Source organism: Myxine glutinosa, chromosome 12 (genome assembly GCF_964187855.1).
Source record: "Myxine glutinosa chromosome 12, kmMyxGlut1.1, whole genome shotgun sequence".
In the NCBI taxonomy this organism is placed as follows: Eukaryota; Metazoa; Chordata; class Myxini; order Myxiniformes; family Myxinidae; genus Myxine; species Myxine glutinosa.
The window spans coordinates 101,316,738-101,334,799 of record NC_136272.1 but is presented as its reverse complement, the minus strand read 5'-3'; the positions used below and the strand labels follow the sequence as shown (position 1 = coordinate 101,334,799).

The 18,062-nt window shown below is 45.8% G+C and overlaps 1 protein-coding gene across 2 annotated transcripts in view; it reads right to left on the bottom strand.

Moving 5' to 3' along the window:
* APBB1 (amyloid beta precursor protein binding family B member 1) overlaps window positions 1-18,062 on the bottom strand; it is a 68,693-nt gene that overhangs the window by 15,796 nt on the left and 34,835 nt on the right. The window contains exons 1-3 of one of the 2 annotated variants that reach the window (XM_068132198.2): window positions 10,287-10,447; window positions 1,543-1,748; window positions 1,268-1,333 (exon numbers count right to left, since the gene is read on the bottom strand). In XM_068132198.2, the coding sequence (XP_067988299.2) occupies window positions 1,268-1,333; window positions 1,543-1,748; window positions 10,287-10,335 (321 nt within the window). In that variant the 5' untranslated portion in view covers window positions 10,336-10,447. Of the gene's footprint in view, window positions 1-1,267; window positions 1,334-1,542; window positions 1,749-10,286; window positions 10,448-18,062 lie in introns of those variants that run through there. The other variant, XM_068132197.2, reaches the window with a different exon arrangement.

Here is an 18,062-nt window from a genome sequence, read left to right as displayed (position 1 = left end):
GATGAATTGGAAGAGAGAGAGGAAGACAAATGATGAATTGCGAAAGATGATGGGAATAGAGCCTGTGATTGATGCTGTGAAGAGGAACAGGTTGAGATGGTTTGGTCATGTGTTGAGGAAGGATGAAAGTGACTGGTTGAGAAGAGTGATGGAAATGAATGTAGAAGGAAGTAGAGGACGGGGAAGACCGAGAAAGACTTGGCTAAAGATGGTGGAAGAAGAAATGCGGGCAAGGGGGTTAACAAGGAGAGATGCAGAAAATAGGGCAAAATGGAGAAGATTGTCATGGGGACCGCAAGGCTAACCCCCGCTCTTGCAGGAGAAATGGCCTTAAAATGCATGTTGTTGTTGTTGTTGTTGGTGCTAAACAAGGTGGCGTAAAAGACGCTGCATCAATGGTTGTGAACTTCTAAAAGGTTTCTTTTTTCTCTGGTCTTTAAAACCTTTATTTTATTTCAATTGAATTACATACTTGAACACTGTCGAACACATTATGAAATGTACTTTCAAAATAAAGAATGAATAAATTAGTGCAGATGAAACTTGTGTAGTGAAAGGAGTGATGAGGGATAACGAGCTAGTTAGAGGAGGCAGGGCAAAGTGAAGCAGGTAGCCTTCTCTTGTGCAGGTAAGGAACCCGTGGAGAGCATGACATGTGATATAACGGAATAGTGATGGAGTGAAGCCCGTGTGAATGAGGTGGGAATTATGGTGTGAAAGGGTAATTAACTCTCGAGGACCGATTTTCTGCATTAAGAGTGCGGTATGTTAAAAAAAGCCGTATTCATGTGAATGGATCGTACGTTCAAAAGACGGAAACATGATTATAAGGTATGATGTTCGTATATCGGATGTTTGTAAACCGGGTGTTCGTCTACCGGGGACTCACTGTCGTTGAAAAATTATTTAAGGCGTCCCATGCCCTTGGGTAGAGTAACTATACAATTTAGCATTCACGTAGTCATGCCCTGAGGGCAGAGTAACTGTGAGATTCAGCACTCAGACAAACGTGGCGGCACCTAGAACTGTTTCTTAAGTGCAAAATACAAAGCAAATACAAAAACCCTTCCCATGTCATTTTTCTCAAGACTGCGCAGGGTAAGGTGTTCTATGAACTCTCTAGTTATGAGAAAGTAATCTTCACACAATTCATACAAAACATCCTTCCAACCTTCTCCCTGCTCCCATCAAACATGGAATGTTAATCTCGTCTCTGAAAACCTCATTCAGTCTTCCCACGAACCGATAGACATATCAGAACACTTACCTTGAGGATTTCAGCGTCTGACTGTCTGCCGTACCCTGGCCAAGGAGTCACATGCTTGCCTTTCCACTGCAGGAACACAGTAAAGGTTGAATTATTTGGGACAAAAGAGATATTGTTTTTAATGTAACTGAAAAAGGAATGAGGAGGCAGTAATATGTAGAGTGAGCAGCAAGGTATTTTGCATTTGAAAAACTTCACAACTCAGTCCTTTGATCTGAGCTCTAATGCTTAAGGTGGAGGTGGCACGGTCAGCCAACCACATCTGATGTTTAGACCTGCGACAATGTTGGCGAGTGGAGAAAATCGCCGGGACTAGGGCTGGCGATGGTCGAAGCACAAGACGTCGGAATGGATGGCGGATCCCATTGGGTCGTCCCTGTTGGGATGTGCCAGTAATACGTCCCGGTGGTGTCGGAAATCCTCTTCCAACCGGCAGGCAAGCCCTGGTCCAGCTCATAGCCGGAGTCATCCCAGGTCTCATCTGCATGACAAGCAGCAAACAACTGATAAACGAGGTAAAAACATGATTTTCCATTGTTACGGGTTGATGGGGCAGGGTAGGAGGAAAAGAGGTAGATTTCGGCTTAGATGGGAGGATTGTGAGGAGGAATGCAAGATGAGGGTGGCAGGACAGTAGAGAGAGAGTTGGATGGGGATAGAGGGCAGTGGAGGAATATTGTACCAAAGGTGGGGCAGCAGCAGCTTTGTAACATTAGGCCTCACCCTGTATAAAGAGAAATGAGGAGGAAGAAGAGGAAGTTTCTGCTTCTCTTTATTCCATAAGTATGACAAAAATGCTATACAATTGTGCCCATTAGATAACAAAGCAAAATAAAAAATGATGACATCAAAACGGACATGAAGGCCAACATGCGGTAGCTTAAAACCTTGCCCAGATTCTGAAGTACACACACCCAAAATTTGGGGCCTCTAGGTGCTCCGGTTCAGCGCGAAAGAGTAATGGACAAACACTTGAAAATATTTATATCGATTATAGTGCCCTTTCCAAGCTGCCTTGAAGGCATTAACCATGAACCACAAAGTATACACTGCCATCAGAATTAGGCCAGATCAGTCAGTAAAGGTGGGCATATTAACCTCATCTGAAGGTCATCAGTTAACGAGCTGGGTTTTTAACCAATCAGCCAATTACAAGGTGGTAATTCTTATGAGATGACGAGGGTCATTTCAAAAATTTGTGCTTCACCTTGACATGCCAACGTGCTCACAGCGTTTGAAATGGATTTGTGTCGAGTACAAATACCAACCTTCCTCGAAGGATCATAGTGATTGGACCGCTCCAAGGTGAGCAGTGGACCGAGGTACATTGAGAGCGAGGTATTTTCGTACAGATGTACCGAGGTCCTCCATACCTCCATACCGAGGCGTGTGAACGTCCTCTGTGCTAGCCGTGAGTACGTTGAAGATGGCGCAAGTGGAGGCCTAATGACTACTTCGACTGATGAATAACATGTTCAGAGGGTTGATGCCATTCCGCAGCAGAACCAAAGCATTACTTGTACCGGAATTGTACAGGAAGCAGACATTTCCTCTGCAAGTGCGTTTCACATACAGACAGAAAAACTGCGAGAGGAAGATTTATGCAAAATGGGTTCCCCATGTTATCTTTAATGATCAGGAGTCCATATGCATGATGAGGTGCCCAACTCATGTTCAGTGTCAGCAAAACAACAGTAACCCATCTCTGGGGAACAAAATGACGATAGACAAAACATGGATGAATTAATTTGATCCACGGTCGGAGAAGCAAAGTGTTGAATGGCGGTCTCCGGTCACAAAGAAAGAAAACTTCCTCCTGTATCCAAAGAGCACTCGCTGAAGGTGATGCACATCCTGCCTTGTGCTGGAACACCCTATTCCTCAGGATCAAACTGTGAGGAGGGTGTATTATGCAAAGGTATTTACATCCCACCCATACTCCCCCACAATGTTGTATCAGAAACAACCGGAACTGCTGTGGAATGGTGCAATTTTACTCCAACATGATGCAACACATCATCGCCAGGTGACGTGCAATCCTTGTGCAGGACATTGGAGTTACTAGGTTCTTCCACTCCCGACTTACTCTCCCGACCCGTCACCATGAAGTTACTTCTGGTATAATGAACCTTTGCGAGGATATATAACTAGATACTATATAGATAACCGAGGCCATGTAGATGTATCTGCGTGCTCTGAGCACGGACGATCACCGCGCTACAATCTCTCGCAAATGGCGAAAATGCAATGAACTTCAGGGTGGGTGGAGGTTGTAGAGAGGATGGTACTGCTTTCACCTCTCCTAGTAGTCATCTTTGTAGATTGCATGTACAGTGTTAAAAAAATAAATAAATAAAAAACCACAAAACCTTCCTAGCTCAGGATCTAGAATCTTTGGATCCAATGGCTTAATGCATCTTCTTCAGCAAGGTTTGAACCCACATCTACCCCACCCCCCCAAAAAAACCTTCATTAATCTGTCAGATGCTTTAAAAAAAAATTGAAAAAGCAAGAAAGAATAGTTCATCTTTTCATAAACCTCTTCTCACTCAAAACCAAAAATAGATAGAGTGAAAGTCCTCCCACCATTTTGCCAAGCGACAACCGAGAGATTTTCACAGGCATGCTTAGAAACCTCAAACCAGGTGATCTGAGGTTGGCTGGCTGTTCGATTGGCCGAGTCATACCAGACAATAAAATGGGACATGCTCAAATCTGTTCTGTTCTTCCGGAAAATTGTTGAAATAAAAAAATCTTGTGGTATCCATAAATGTATTTCTTTGGTTTGCAGTGGAACAAAACAAAAAAAGCTGAATTTTTTTTACGAAATCTTCGATTATGCAAAACAGAAATACTAAAATGGCCGGACAATATTATTGGCACCTTTTAGAAATTGTCAGAAATAATTAGATTTCAAGCAGGTGATTCTCCTATACTTTGGAATTGAACCCACCTGTGGTGAGTTGCAGGTGCCTGCACTATAAAAATCACTCATTCAACCAATTTCAATAGAGAAAAGGAGCCATTCTGCTGTTTTGTGTCACTGTGTGTACCGCAATGAGCATGGAGAAAAGAAAGAAAACCAGAGAATTGTCTGAGGAGATCAGACACAATATTATAGCCAAGCATGGACAATCTCAAGGCTACAAGCCCATCTCCAGAGACCTTGGTGTTCCTGTGTCCACCGTACACAATGTTATCAGGAACTTTAAGGCCGATGGCACTGCATCCAACCTCCCTGGCCGTGGCCACAAGAGAAAACTTGATCGAATATTGCAGTGAAGGATTGTTCGAATGGTGGAGAAAGCACCTCGATCAACTGCGAAACAGATTCAAGCTGACCTTCAGACACAAGGTACGACGATTTCAACTCGCACCATCCGTCGCCGACGCAATGAAAGGGGGTTCTATGGTAGGAGAACCAGGAGGACACCACTGCTGAGAGAGAGACATAAGAAAGCCTGACTGGAGTTTGCCAAAACACACATGAACAAGCCAAAATCCTTCTGGGAGAATGTCCTGTGGACAGTTGAGACCAAATTAGAGCTTTTTGGTAAAACACATCATCTCTATGTTTACAGAAAACAAAATGAATCCTTCAAAAGAAAAGAACACCTTCCCTACAGTCAAACACGGAGGAGGTTCAGTGATTTTTGGGGTTGCTGTGCTGCGTATGGCACTGGGTGCCTTGAATGTGTGCATAGCATCATGAAATCAGGAGATTACCAAGGCTTTTTGGAGCGCAATGTTCAACCCAGGGTCAGAAAGCTGGGTCTCCGCCAAAGGTCTCGCGGGATCTCGCGAGATCTTGGAGACGACGGCAGGGATTTTCGAAGCTCTACATGTTCTCCACGTTTTCAAAGTTAAGTAATTGTTCACAATTGTATTTTGTCGAAACTGTATTTATCTTTCAGTGTGTGAACCTATAGTGTGTCCCTTGGAAGTTTCTCGGTGTTTATCTTTCATAAATTAATCGTTTCTGTTTGCTCGTGCATGTGCGGCCTTGCCTCAGGCTTCCCCGGTCCCCAGTCGAAGTTTGTTTCTTCCTTTGCTGTTTTGCTTGGTTCTTAGATTTTTCCCTTCTCCCCCTGGCGTTGGCTTAGCGGTTAGGTTGCCGGCTTGGGATCCTAGAATCCTGAGTTTGAATCCCGATCGATCGCTGAATTAACGTCAGGGGGGTTGACTCAGCCTGTCATCCTTCCGAGGTCGGCAAATTGAGTACCAGCTTGCTGGGATGAATGATCATGGTGTGTACCCCGATTCAGAATAGGCACACTGTATCCCTGCGCATCGTAAGAGCGTGACCAAGGATTGGCGTCAGGAAGGGCATCCGGCCATAACAACATTGCCTCAAACAGGGAACCATGATTGTCATGGGGCCCACAAGGCTAACCCCCGCTCTAGCGGGGAAGAATGGCCTTAAAACGATCATTCATTCATTTTCATTCCCCCAAACTTCCCCGAACATCTACTCTTTGTCTAACGTTTTTAACCACCCCCCCCCCCCCCCCAAAAAAAACAACAACAAAAAAACAACAACAACATTTATTTCCCTTTCTCCTCGTGTGATTTTGTGCCATCGTGTGCTCCTGTCCTCGTGCGCGGTCTCGCCCCGCCCCCATTATCCCTTTGCCTTCCACCTTTTCCCCTGTTCACGTGACTCGTGGTTGTCCGTCTCGGCTCCCTCTCCCGTTGGTATTTTTGTGAATATAAGATTGTTCTTCACAGTTCTGTTTAAATATGTTTAAACTTTCCCCTGCAGTGTTTTATTCAATGGTTTATTACAACACGCTGTTTTTCTTCCTATTTAAAAGGCTTTTTTCAATTTCCTCTCCAACTCATTCCATTTCCAAAAAATATTTTAATCTCTTATAATTCTAAAACACTACATGCTCTAAATTCACATTCATTCCACCCTTCCTCCATCGTTCTCAAACGGATCTCTAACTTGAAAATCACAATGAACCCAATTTGTTATAAATGTTCGTTTTTCATTAACCATCCACTTTCTAAACTCCCCCCTTGCCCCTCCCCTCCTAAATTCCCCCCTTGCCCTTCCCATTCAAAACTCTCCCCCAACCCCTCCCCTGAAAATCTCCCCCCCAACCATCCCTCCCAAATTCTCCCTCCCTCCCACCTCCTCCTCAAATCTGCCTCCTCTCCACTTGTCTCCCTTCTATCTCATACCTCCACCTCCCCCAACCTTCTACTTTCCTCTGCCCCCCCCCCCCCCTCAAACAACCTCTCACTGTGCCTCACCCCATCACCATCAAACCTTTCATCCTCCTCATCCTTCCCTCTCTTGTAACTCTTCTGTAATCTCTGACACACTATCAACTGCTCTCCCTACCTCCCCCTCTCATCCTTCATCTGACCCTACCCCTCCCCTCCCCTGTCCTGCACCCGATGCTCCCCCTCTCTCCTCATTAACGGTATGGATCTCAAACATCCGGGGCCTTCGCTCAAACCTGATTGAAGCCCCTCCCCTCCAAACCTCCAGCCATGGCACCTCAGCAAAGGACTTCTGCGACTCATTGGGACTGACACAATCTGTCAATTTCCCGACCCGGATCGCAGTCAATAGGAGTATCTTCTCTTCTGGACTTGGTTATGACAAAGTTCCCTGCAAATGTCTGCTGCTCTTCTTCTGCTCCAATCGGTTCTTCTGATCATGTGCTTGTTAAAGTGGACATCTCTCTGGCCATTCTCAGAGAGCCTCCTCAGCGCCGACGAGTCTGGCATTCCACTCAGGCTGACTGGCACGGTCTGCAAGCAGCCATCAATCATCTGGACTGGTCTCCCATCTCGACTGCCTCTGACATCAATTCTTCCTGGGAATTCTTCCAAAGCAAACTGCTCTCTCTCATGCACAGATTTATCCCATCTCGTTTTCAGTTGTCTTACCCTTCCTCCCATCAATGGTACACTGAATCTTGTGGTGAGGCAGTTGCCCTGAAACAACTTGCCTTTGCCTCTTGGAAGGCAAATCCAACTGAAGGCAATCTCAGTTCCTTCCACCAAGCTCGGAACAAGTGTGTGTCTACCCTCAGGAGTGCCAGGAAGCACTATCTCTCCACACTCAAGATTGAACTCTCAAACCTGTCTCCTTCCTCCAAATCCTGGTGGCGTCTGATCAAATCCGTTTCTGGTGTTTGTTCCCCCTCCATCCCCTCCCTTACCTCAAATGGCTACACAGATGACACCGCACATGACAAAACCGAATGCCTCAACTCTATGTTTGCCCCAAAATCTTGTGTTCCAAACCCATCTCTCTCTGTTCCCACCTTTCCCGGTCGAACCCAACTGCTCCTGGACTCTGTGTCCTTCTCTCCTGACAAGGTGAAGTTTTTGTCAAACCTCGACTCTGATTCTGCAACTGGACCAGACGGCATCAGCCCACGGGTCCTAAAATCCTGCTCTGCCGCTCTATCTCACCCTCTCTCTGTTCTTTTCACCCTCTCTTTTGCTCAAGGGCACCTTCACTCTTTCATTCCCCTTTTCTCCCGCCTCTGGAACAAACTCCCCCATTCCCTTCAATCCCACTCCTCCCTCCAGGTCTTTAAAACAGCTGTTCACCACCATCTCTTATGTCCCCCATCCAAAACCTTGATCTTTTCTACCCCCACTAATTCACCCCAGATACATTTATTTTTTGAAATTCCAACTTCTTTCCTGGAAGTCCTTGCAGTGTTCATATGTTTTATACCTCTCCCACCTCCCCCAAAGCCCTCCCCTCCCACATTTCTCTCGATGTCCCTGTTCTCAAATGTTGTGTTTGTGTCCTTCCCCCTCTCTCCCCATCTTGTGTACCGTTCGCCTTATTTTGTGTTTTATGTGTCGGTTTGACTTTTTGTGTGATTAATGTTAGCTCTTTCACGAGCTTCGATCTTGTATACAAAAAAGAAAAAAGAAAAAAAAAAGGTCATGGGTCTTGCAGCAGGACAATGATCCCAAACACACTTCAAAAAGCACCCAGGATTGGTTCAAGACAAAACACTGGACTGTTCTGAAGTGGCCATCAATGAGTCCAGATATAAATCCCATTGAACACCTGAGGGGAGATATGGAAACAGCAGTTGGAAAGAAGGCACCCTTCAAATCTGGGAGAACTGAAGCAGTTTGCACAAGAAGAGTCGGGCCAAACTGCCAGTAGAGGGGTGGAGGAAGCTCATTCATGGGTATAGGAAGTGCTTGACTGCAGTTATTTTGTCCAAACGCTGTGCTACCAAATATTAAGGTGTCTCGGGTGTCAATAATTTTATCAATGCCATTTATTTTTATTTTCTGATTTAAAAGGATATATGAAGTTCTGAATCAAAAACAAATGTTCTGAAATATTAACAGTGAAATAGAGAATTATGGAGACCAAATACTTTTGTCAATTTCAACTTATTTTTAGAGAAAATTGTGAGTTATGTGAAAAAAGTGCAAGGGTGCCAATATTTTTGGCCACGGCTGTTTTACATATGCAAAGGTTAGGGATATAGCATTCGGAAGGAAAACAGAAAAAACCAAAACAATGCGAGTGTGTAGCCAATATGCTTCCGCATAGTCGCACAACGGGTTGATGCCATCACTCTGCATATGTATGGGTAGTGGATTACGTTTGTGAAGTTTCGTGTTGATCGGATAAGGTTCGTTTTTCTATCCAAGATGGCTGCCAAACCACGCGACCTATGACATCATCATTTTCAAACTATATGCAACAGTGCTGTTAGATGATATTTGTAAAATTTCGCATCAATAGGGTGAGCGGTTTCAGAGATATAATTATTTAATATTTTCCTTCAATCTAAAATGGCTACCAAACAATGTGACCTATGATGTCATAAATTTAATATTTCAATATAAATGGGTCATAGATCATGTGCATGCAATTTAAATGTTTTAGATTCAGCCGTTTCCGAGAAATAATTATTTAATTATTTGATTTTAATCCAAGATGGCTGCCACACCACGTGACATATGACGTCACAATTATCATAAAAACATTCTGCATGGGTGTCACTCCTACCCTGAAAGTTTCGTCTCAATCGGACATATTTAGGTTTAGGACAGACGTACGGACAACCCGAAAACATAATGCCTCCGGCGACTTTGTGGGCGGAGGCATAAAAAGCAGGAAAGGGAGAGGGGAGTAGTGGAAAATTCCCTTTTACATTTACACACTATACATATACAGGCCAATATGCAAGTTTGAGATAAAACCAAATAAATGGCAAATGTCTATTGAAGCAATAGGGCAAGGACAAATGGCGTGCACTTAAGAGCCGGGCCTCCTCCATTACCCTCACCGACAGTGGAATGTTCTCGAGCCTTTGGACGTTACAAAGCAAGCAGTTTTTTAAACAACATTTCGGATGAATAGAATGGCAAACTCAAATGGTCGCATGCGGCGACAGCTCTCTGTGCGAAAGGAACTGCACGTGAACAAAGACATTGTTCATCACTTATGACAGGTAACCATGGCACCTGGACAACTCAAAAAAAAAAAAGGAAAAAAAAGAAGAAGTAACCAATTCATTAGCAATTGGCAAAGAGTACCAAAGTGATTTATAAAACATTTGATTCAGACCAAATATTCATGCGTACACGAAGGAACACTATTACAAACCGAGCGATCAGTGTGGATGTACTCAACGAATACGGACAGACGTAGATCAGCACATTTTGGATAAGGTCTCGCTCCTCACCTTCTGCACATTTGGTAAACAAATAAACCTAATAAAATCTCAATATGGACGCATTTCAATGAAAACCATTCCATTTGACATGTACTTGGTGAGGTAGATTGAAAGGCTCATTTAGAAAATAGGGATACACCACATGGACCGGGCTTGGAACAAATTTGAACTTGCGATAATAAATCGATGCGAGTGGAACATCATCATTTAAAGGGCTAATAATGGGCACATGGTGCATTAGCAGTGAATGTGGATCATAAATAACATTTTACAAACAAAGACAATAAAATAATAAATAAATAGAAAAATCATGACGATCACACAGCACCACCCACCCTGCAAGTCGACGATGATTATTGCCAGGGTGTAATCCTTGCTCAGCATGATAACTACGCACTACTGATGGTAGAGTATTAGTAAGGACACACGGGTGGAGAGGGTCCCTCAGGACAAGGAAACAAGGGGAGGGGCCTCAGGACAAGGAAACAAGGGGAGGGGCCTCAGGACAAGCAAACAATGGGAGGGGCCTCAGCACAAGGAAACAAGGGGAGGGGCCTCAGCACTGTAAGGAGTGTAAAGGGAGATGTATCAGCACGGTAAGGAGTGTGAGGGGAGGTATCAGCACGGTAATGAGTGTGAGGGGAGATGTATCAGCACGGTAAGGAGTGTAAGGGGCGAGGTATCAGCACGGTAAGGAGTGTAAGGGGCGAGGTATCAGCACGGTAAGGAGTGTGAGGGGAGGTATCAGCACGGTAATGAGTGCGAGGGGGAGGTATCAGCACGGAAAGGAGTGTAAGGGGCGAGGTATCAGCACCGTAATGAGTGTAAGGGGAGAGGTATCAGCATGGTAAGGAGTGTGAGGGGAGACTCAGAGGTATCAGCACGGTAAAGAGTGTAAGGGGAGAGGTATCAGCACGGTAAGGAGTGCGAGGGGGAGGTATCAGCACCGAAAGGAGTGTAAGGGGCGAGGTATCAGTACCGTAATGAGTGTAAGGGGAGAGGTATCAGCATGGTAAGGAGTGTGAGGGGAGAGGTATCAGCACGGTAAAGAGTGTAAGGGGAGAGGTATCAGCACGGTAAGGAGTGCGAGGGGGAGGTATCAGCACCGAAAGGAGTGTAAGGGGCGAGGTATCAGCACCGTAATGAGTGTAAGGGGAGAGGTATCAGCACCGTAAGGAGTGTAAGTGGAGAGGTATCAGCACGGTAAGGAGTGTAAGGGGAGATGTATCAGCACGGCAAGGAGTTTAAGGGGAGAGGTATCAGCACGGTAAGGAGTGTGAGGGGAGAGGTATCAGCACGGTAAGGAGTGTAAGGGGAGAGGTATCAGCATCGTAAGGAGTGTAAGGGGAGAGGTATCAGCACGGTAAGGAGTGTAAGGGGAGAGGTATCAGCATCGTAAGGAGTGTAAGGGGAGAGGTATCAGCACGGTAAGGAGTGTAAGGGGAGATGTATCAGCACGGTAAGGAGTGTGAGGGGAGAGGTATCAGCACGGTAAGGAGTGTAAGGGGAGAGGTATCAGCATCGTAAGGAGTGTAAGGGGAGTTATCAGCACGGTAAGGAGTGTAAGGGGAGAGTTATCAGCACGGTAAGGAGTGTAAGGGGAGAGGTATCAGCATCATAAGGAGTGTAAGGGGAGAGTTATCAGCACGGTAAGGAGTGCGTATCGGAAGGAAAGCAAGGGAGGGTCTGAGCAAGGCAAGGAGCGTGAAGGGAAGGGAGGGATGGGCATCAGCTCGGGGATCACTAGACAGTCACTCTACCCGCCCTCACGCCATCCTTCCTCATCAGGTATAATCGAAGAATTGAGGCAGACACGATCGGAGGACGCAAAGACAAGGGTATGCGAAGGCTCTGGAGACGGAAATATGATGAAATCGTCGGAACCGCCCAGCCGTTCGCAACGCGATAACATCATTCAACCTCACTGGCTGCACTCCCCGCACTCCTCCAATTTTGCAGTGGTGTCAAGATCTACTACGATCTACAAGCACCACAAAGCCAAAATTCACTGCATTGTACCGTACCTAGAATGTGTAATGGAGAGTTGATTGCATTCTCTTACACGAGCTCAAATCCTCGCGCCCGTCGTTAAGATACCATTTGACCAAGAGGCAGTCTACATATTACGTACTCACCAGGGGGTGGGGATTCAGTGTTGGGAGCCTCCATCCATCATACAAAACGAAATGCCAGCATGTTTCCATATACAATTTGTAGATTACTTATAACACTTAACTAAACCACCAAAAGATGGGCATCTTCTATATATATAAAACACAGTTTGTGTGTGTGTGTGTGTGTGTGTGTGTGTGTGTGTGTGTGTGTGTGTGTGTGTGTGTGTGTGTGTGTGTGTGTGTGTGTGTGTGTGTGTGTGTGTGTGTGTGTAATGTTACCGATAGACTCCTAAACGGAGAGGCTCACGTGCTTGATATTTGGCATAGACATGGCCATTGAGCCTGGGAAGAACATGGCCTACCTAAAAAAAAATTATTTCATAATATTTTTTTACCATATTTTTACCTCAACGCATTTCAGCGAGGAATATTGTTATGAATTTTGGTAGAGCAACATCTAGAGCGAGGTAGATCTGATAGGTAGGTATTCGACTGTCGTGACAGGGACTCTACATGTAATAAGTTCTTGATGTTTAGGCGTTTGTCGGGGTAATATGTATGATTGTGGATCTACCTGGAGATTCGGGTGTTAAATAGTGAGGGATTAAAGGTAACGCCCCTGTGAGTTTCACCTAGTAGTCAAACCTTTGTCCATTATGGCACTCCAAACCACATAAACATTAGTTAGGTCCTTAGCGCAACATTAAATAATTCCTTTCCCTGACAATGACTTCGGAACAAACGGACAGGAAACCAGGCCAAAACCACCGCCACAATTGGCCGCCACCGTTTACACCTCCAAGGCCTACAAACCTCGCCTGGCACGTGTTATAACACAAGGACCGCGGGGGTCGGGGACGGGAGAGTGGAGTGATGCTGCAGAGGGCGTGACCTGGGCGAGCCGGCGAGTTGGGAGGCTTTTTATTGGCTGAGGAGTGCGCCAATGTGACGTCATCGGCCAGAGATATTAGCGACGGTCGGACGCCATTTTAGGGCAGTTCGTTGGCAGTTGGCACTCAGCAGTCGGCAGTCAGCAGTCGGCAGTCAAGAGTTGGCACGGAGAGTTGGCACGGAGAGTTGGCACGGAGAGTTGGCACTGAGAGTTGGCACTGGGGAGTTGGCACTGAGAGTTGGCACTGAGGAGTTGGCAGCTGGCACTTGGCAGTTGGCTGCCAGCACTCCCGCGCCAGCACTCCCGCAGAGAGTCGAGTCAAGTGGAGTCGTTTGCTTTGTGCAGCCCTGCGTGGGACCTTTGGAGCAAGGGAGCTCGTGGTGTGGGTGTGCCGTTGAACCGACGAGGCCTGGTGGTGCTCGGGGCCGTGGAACTTGGAGCGAGGCGTGCCGCGGGACGAAAGGAGCCGGGTGTTGGACGGCGGCCACCAAGACGACAAGGACGAGATAAGGCCGTACCCGCGAATACACTTTGCATAAAACTAAAAGACGTGTTATTTTCGTATTCATCTCCCTCGTATCGTGTTTGGTATCTGTTGTGCGTGGGATCCCAATTTAGGCTTATTAGAGTTATTAGTACTAGGGCGTGCCCGTACGTGGGTGCAAAAAAACATGCGTGCAAACAACAACAACAAAAAAAAACTTTGAAACCACGTGGCAGTAACGACCACAGAACCCCCCCCCCCTCTATTTACATGAAATGGTTTGGTCCATTCGCAAAGCCAAAGCGAACGGCTTGCGAGTACGGTAGAACCCCCCCCTCTATTTACATGAAATGGTTTGGTCCATTCGCAAAGCCAAAGCGAACGGCTTGCGAGTACGGTGACCATACCTTGGGAACCACTTGTCCGATTAATTTCAAACCTTGAAAAGGCACATCCTCGGGTCCCCAGCAATATACCTGGCAAGTTTCAAGTATATCGGACCCGTGGTTGTCGAGAAACAGCGGTCACAGACACACACACACACACACACACACACACACACACACACACACACACACACACACACACACACACACACAGACACACACACATACACACAGAGATTACTGGAATTATAGATAGATTACCGGCGCGTGCTTTTTTCACTGTTATTACTTTTCAATAATAAATCCTTATATTATTTTCTATATATATCTGAACGCAGTTTCCTGTTGGATTTTAATAGATAAGGCTGCGGAGCTTGCTGTGTCCGCCATTCCGCGCGTTTAACTTTGTGTTGATTTGGAATCCGCCATTGAGTTTTCGCCTCGGGAGTGTAAAGCCTCGCAATCGGCCATCCGCAACTGTGGTGTTAATCGCGGTTGCGTAACAATATTATATAGTTAGGGCATTTTATAATTTTTTTGAAAAATCTGTGAAAAAATTGCTTACCAATAGCTTTCTTCACCAATGTGTTCATGTAGGTGTCTACAAACACCTCTCAATTTATTCCTTCCCAAATCCTTGGGGAAAAGTCAAAATTCAAAATGGCGTCCAAAATGGAAAAATTGTGGATAAAGTCATAGTTTGGCCAGAAATTTAATACTTAATATGGGGAAGAAACCACAAAAATATTGTTCTAGGACAATTGTGAACTCTTGCTAAGCATATTTGTATTATTATCTTGCTTTATATTCAAGATGTCACATGGACAGACATCACGATAGAAACCACACTCATGTGTGATGCCAAGTCCTCAGGCGGTCTAAACAGAGGACGTTTCCGGAATGAATCTGCTTATAAGTCTTGGGTTCAGACGCTAAACCACTTCTCGTTCATTCACCAGGAGCTGGAAGGAGGTATGAACACACGTGGAGAACCTGTCCACACAGACGTCACAAGAGCCCAGATGAAGAAAGATGATGATGCTGTCTACGCCATTGTTGGATGGTTGGAGGAGGTTAACCCCTTCGATGCAACACGGGACTCGAAGACCCTGGTATCCTTCTCCACGGGGTTCAGTAGCACTCCCGAGGACCCAGTCAATGCTGATCAGGCAGAGGAGGTTGGCAGAGCCATGCAGGCCAAGATGGATGGAAAAACTTTTTTGGATACAATGGAAACTAAGCACAAGGTCAAATCATTAGAGAGCTTCAGAAGTGGACCCAAAGTCAATGGGAAGAAGCTGGTTATTGACTCACTCAAGCTCTTCAACCGCCTCATCATCATCAGTGAGCGTGAAGTCAAGACCAAACAAGCCCTGCGATTTGAGTTGACGCCAACACCGATGTCTCTATTTGATAAAGACCAGAAGTTGCGAAAGCCAGACAAGGCTGTCCTAGCAAGGGTCCTGAAAGCATTTGTGGAACCCGTTGAACAACACCCCTGCACGAGCCTGGTGATTGATGGTGGGTGGCTCCTGCACAACGTCAGATGGGAGGCTAAGCTCACCTGGAAGGACATCGCTGAGAGCTACCTCCAGTTTGTGAAGTCCATGGGGAGCCATTGCCTCAGGATCACTGTGGTCTTTGACGGATACGGCAGCTCCACCAAGGACCATGATCACCTGAGACGAACAAAGAACGCATGCTGCGACATTCTGATTCGCCCAGACATCAAAAGCCTCGTTCCAAGAGAAAGATTCCTCGACAACAAGAGCAACAAGACCCAGCTCATTCGGCTACTTGCTGAGACATTCGGTAGAAATGGGATCAGTGTACAGGAATGCCCCGATGATGCAGACACCTCTATCGTCCGGGCAGCTCTAGATGAGGCAAGAGAGTCCCCTGTTGAGGTGAGGGCTGAGGACACCGACATCATGGTTTTGCTGATTCATCATGCTGCAGACCACCCGATCTTCCTCACAACAGCCAAAGACACATCTTACGATGTCGGAAAGATCCGGGAGGCCCTCCCAGAGAGATACCGGAAGTATCTGATCTTCTTGCACAGCTTCTCCGGCTGCGATACAGTGTCCGCGATTTCTGGGTTTAGCAAATCAACTTTGCTAACCAAGCTCTGCAAGACTGACAAAGCAGAGAGGGCCATGGACGTGTTTCTGGACATCCGAGCCAAGAAAGATGACATCATCAAAGCCGGCTGTGAACTATTCAAGCTCATGTTCCGCGGGAACCCATCCAAAGACTTGGGGGACTTGAGATTTGACATCTTCAGCAAGCGGGCCGCTGCTGGGAGCATCAAACCTGAGAAACTGCCCCCGACAACAGAAGCTGCAGCACAGCACTCTCTCCGGGCTTATCTCCAGACTAGAGATTGGCTGCTGCTGCAAACTCCATCATTGGATGTCCTGGACTACGGATGGAAACTCGGTGACCAAGGTTATGCGCCGGTCCCTACAACAGACCCTATCGCACCGGACTATTTTCTGAAGTTTGTCTGCTGCAACTGTGAGGGGGAATGTAGCACACTCAGGTGCTGTGTAAAAAGCAAGGAGTCAAGTGTATTTCTGCTTGCGGCAACTGTCATGGTAACTCTTGCCAGAACATCAACCAGCCAGATGACGAGAGGAGTGTGGGATATGCTGGGGATTAGGATGAGTAGGGTGAACTAGAGAACTGACTAACCGAGGTTTCAATTGAGATACATTTCTATTTCTATATAAAGCTATGACTTTATCCACAATTTTCACATTTTAGCGGCCATTTTGGACATCATTTTGGCCACCATCTTGGATATAAAGCAAGATAATAATACAAATATGCTTAGCAAGAGTTCACAATTGTCCTAGAACAATATTTTTGTGGTTTCTTCCCCATATTAAGTATTAAATTTCTGGCCAAACTATGACTTTATCCACAATTTTTCCATTTTGGACGCCATTTTGAATTTTGACTTTTCCCCAAGGATTTGGGAAGGAATAAATTGAGAGGTGTTTGTAGACACCTACATGAACACATGGGTGAAGAAAGCTATTGGTAAGCAATTTTTTCACAGATTTTTCAAAAAAATTATAAAATGCCCTAACTGATACACGGAATCTGAGCCGGTGTCAGAGCAGCGCGCTGATTCGCTCAGAGCGATCACGTGATGTTCCAACCTTGCCGCCATAATCTCACAGTTACGCGTTCGCACGTAATTCAGAGCGAAAAGCGATTGCGTTTTTTCACATTTCAGCGAGGAACATTGCCATTCACACCACATAGGTTTTTTTTTTCTTTCATTTTTAGATCCATATTTTTAGCCATAACGTAGCGAACGTAGCGTAGCTAACGTAGCATTAGCATAACGTAGCGTAGCGATCCTTGCTCAGGATCTTCGTCAGGTTCGCGAGCGAGTTAGCCAAAACGTAAAAGTGAAAATATATCGAATGACCATTGCCATTCACACCACATAGGTTTTTTTTTCTTTCGTCTTTAGATCCATATTTTTTGCCATAACGTAGCGAACGTAGCGTAACGTAGCATAGCTAACGTAGCATTAGCATAACGTAGCGTAGCGTAGCGATCCTCGCTCGGGATCTTCGTCAGGTTCGCGAGCGAGTTAGCCAAAACGTAAAAGTGAAAATATATCGAATGACCATTACCATTCACACCACATAGGTTTATTTTTTCTTTCATCTTTAGATCCATATTTTTTGCCATAACGTAGCGCATTATGGCTCGCTCGAGCTCGAGTTAGCCAATCACCTGGGATCATGAGGCCACGATGGCCACGCCCAAGACACGACGCAGAGTTGCAATCTTGACAAAGACTGACTGTGATAAAGGCAATGGCACCGAAGAAAAGAAATTTGTTGCGTTCAACCTCCCGAGCAAGGAAAATCGCTGATCGGAGACTCCATGAAACCGATGAAGATACTTTTCACCATCGACAAGCCAATCAAGAACGTGTCTCTAGATTCAGACAGCAAGAGACAGAAGATGAGAGAACGGCATGTCTAAACGCCAATCAACAACGTCTGGCGAGGGACAGACAGCGAGAGACAGAAGATGAGACAAACTGTATTTCAAACAAACTGTATTTCCCATCTACACGGCCATGTATTCCTATTAACGTTATGTAAAGTACATAAATTGTGTGGATTACATCATTTGTGGATGTGATCAATTGCCAGTAACCATCTATATCCCTCCCCTCCCCTTCCTCCTCCCCTCCCCCACCC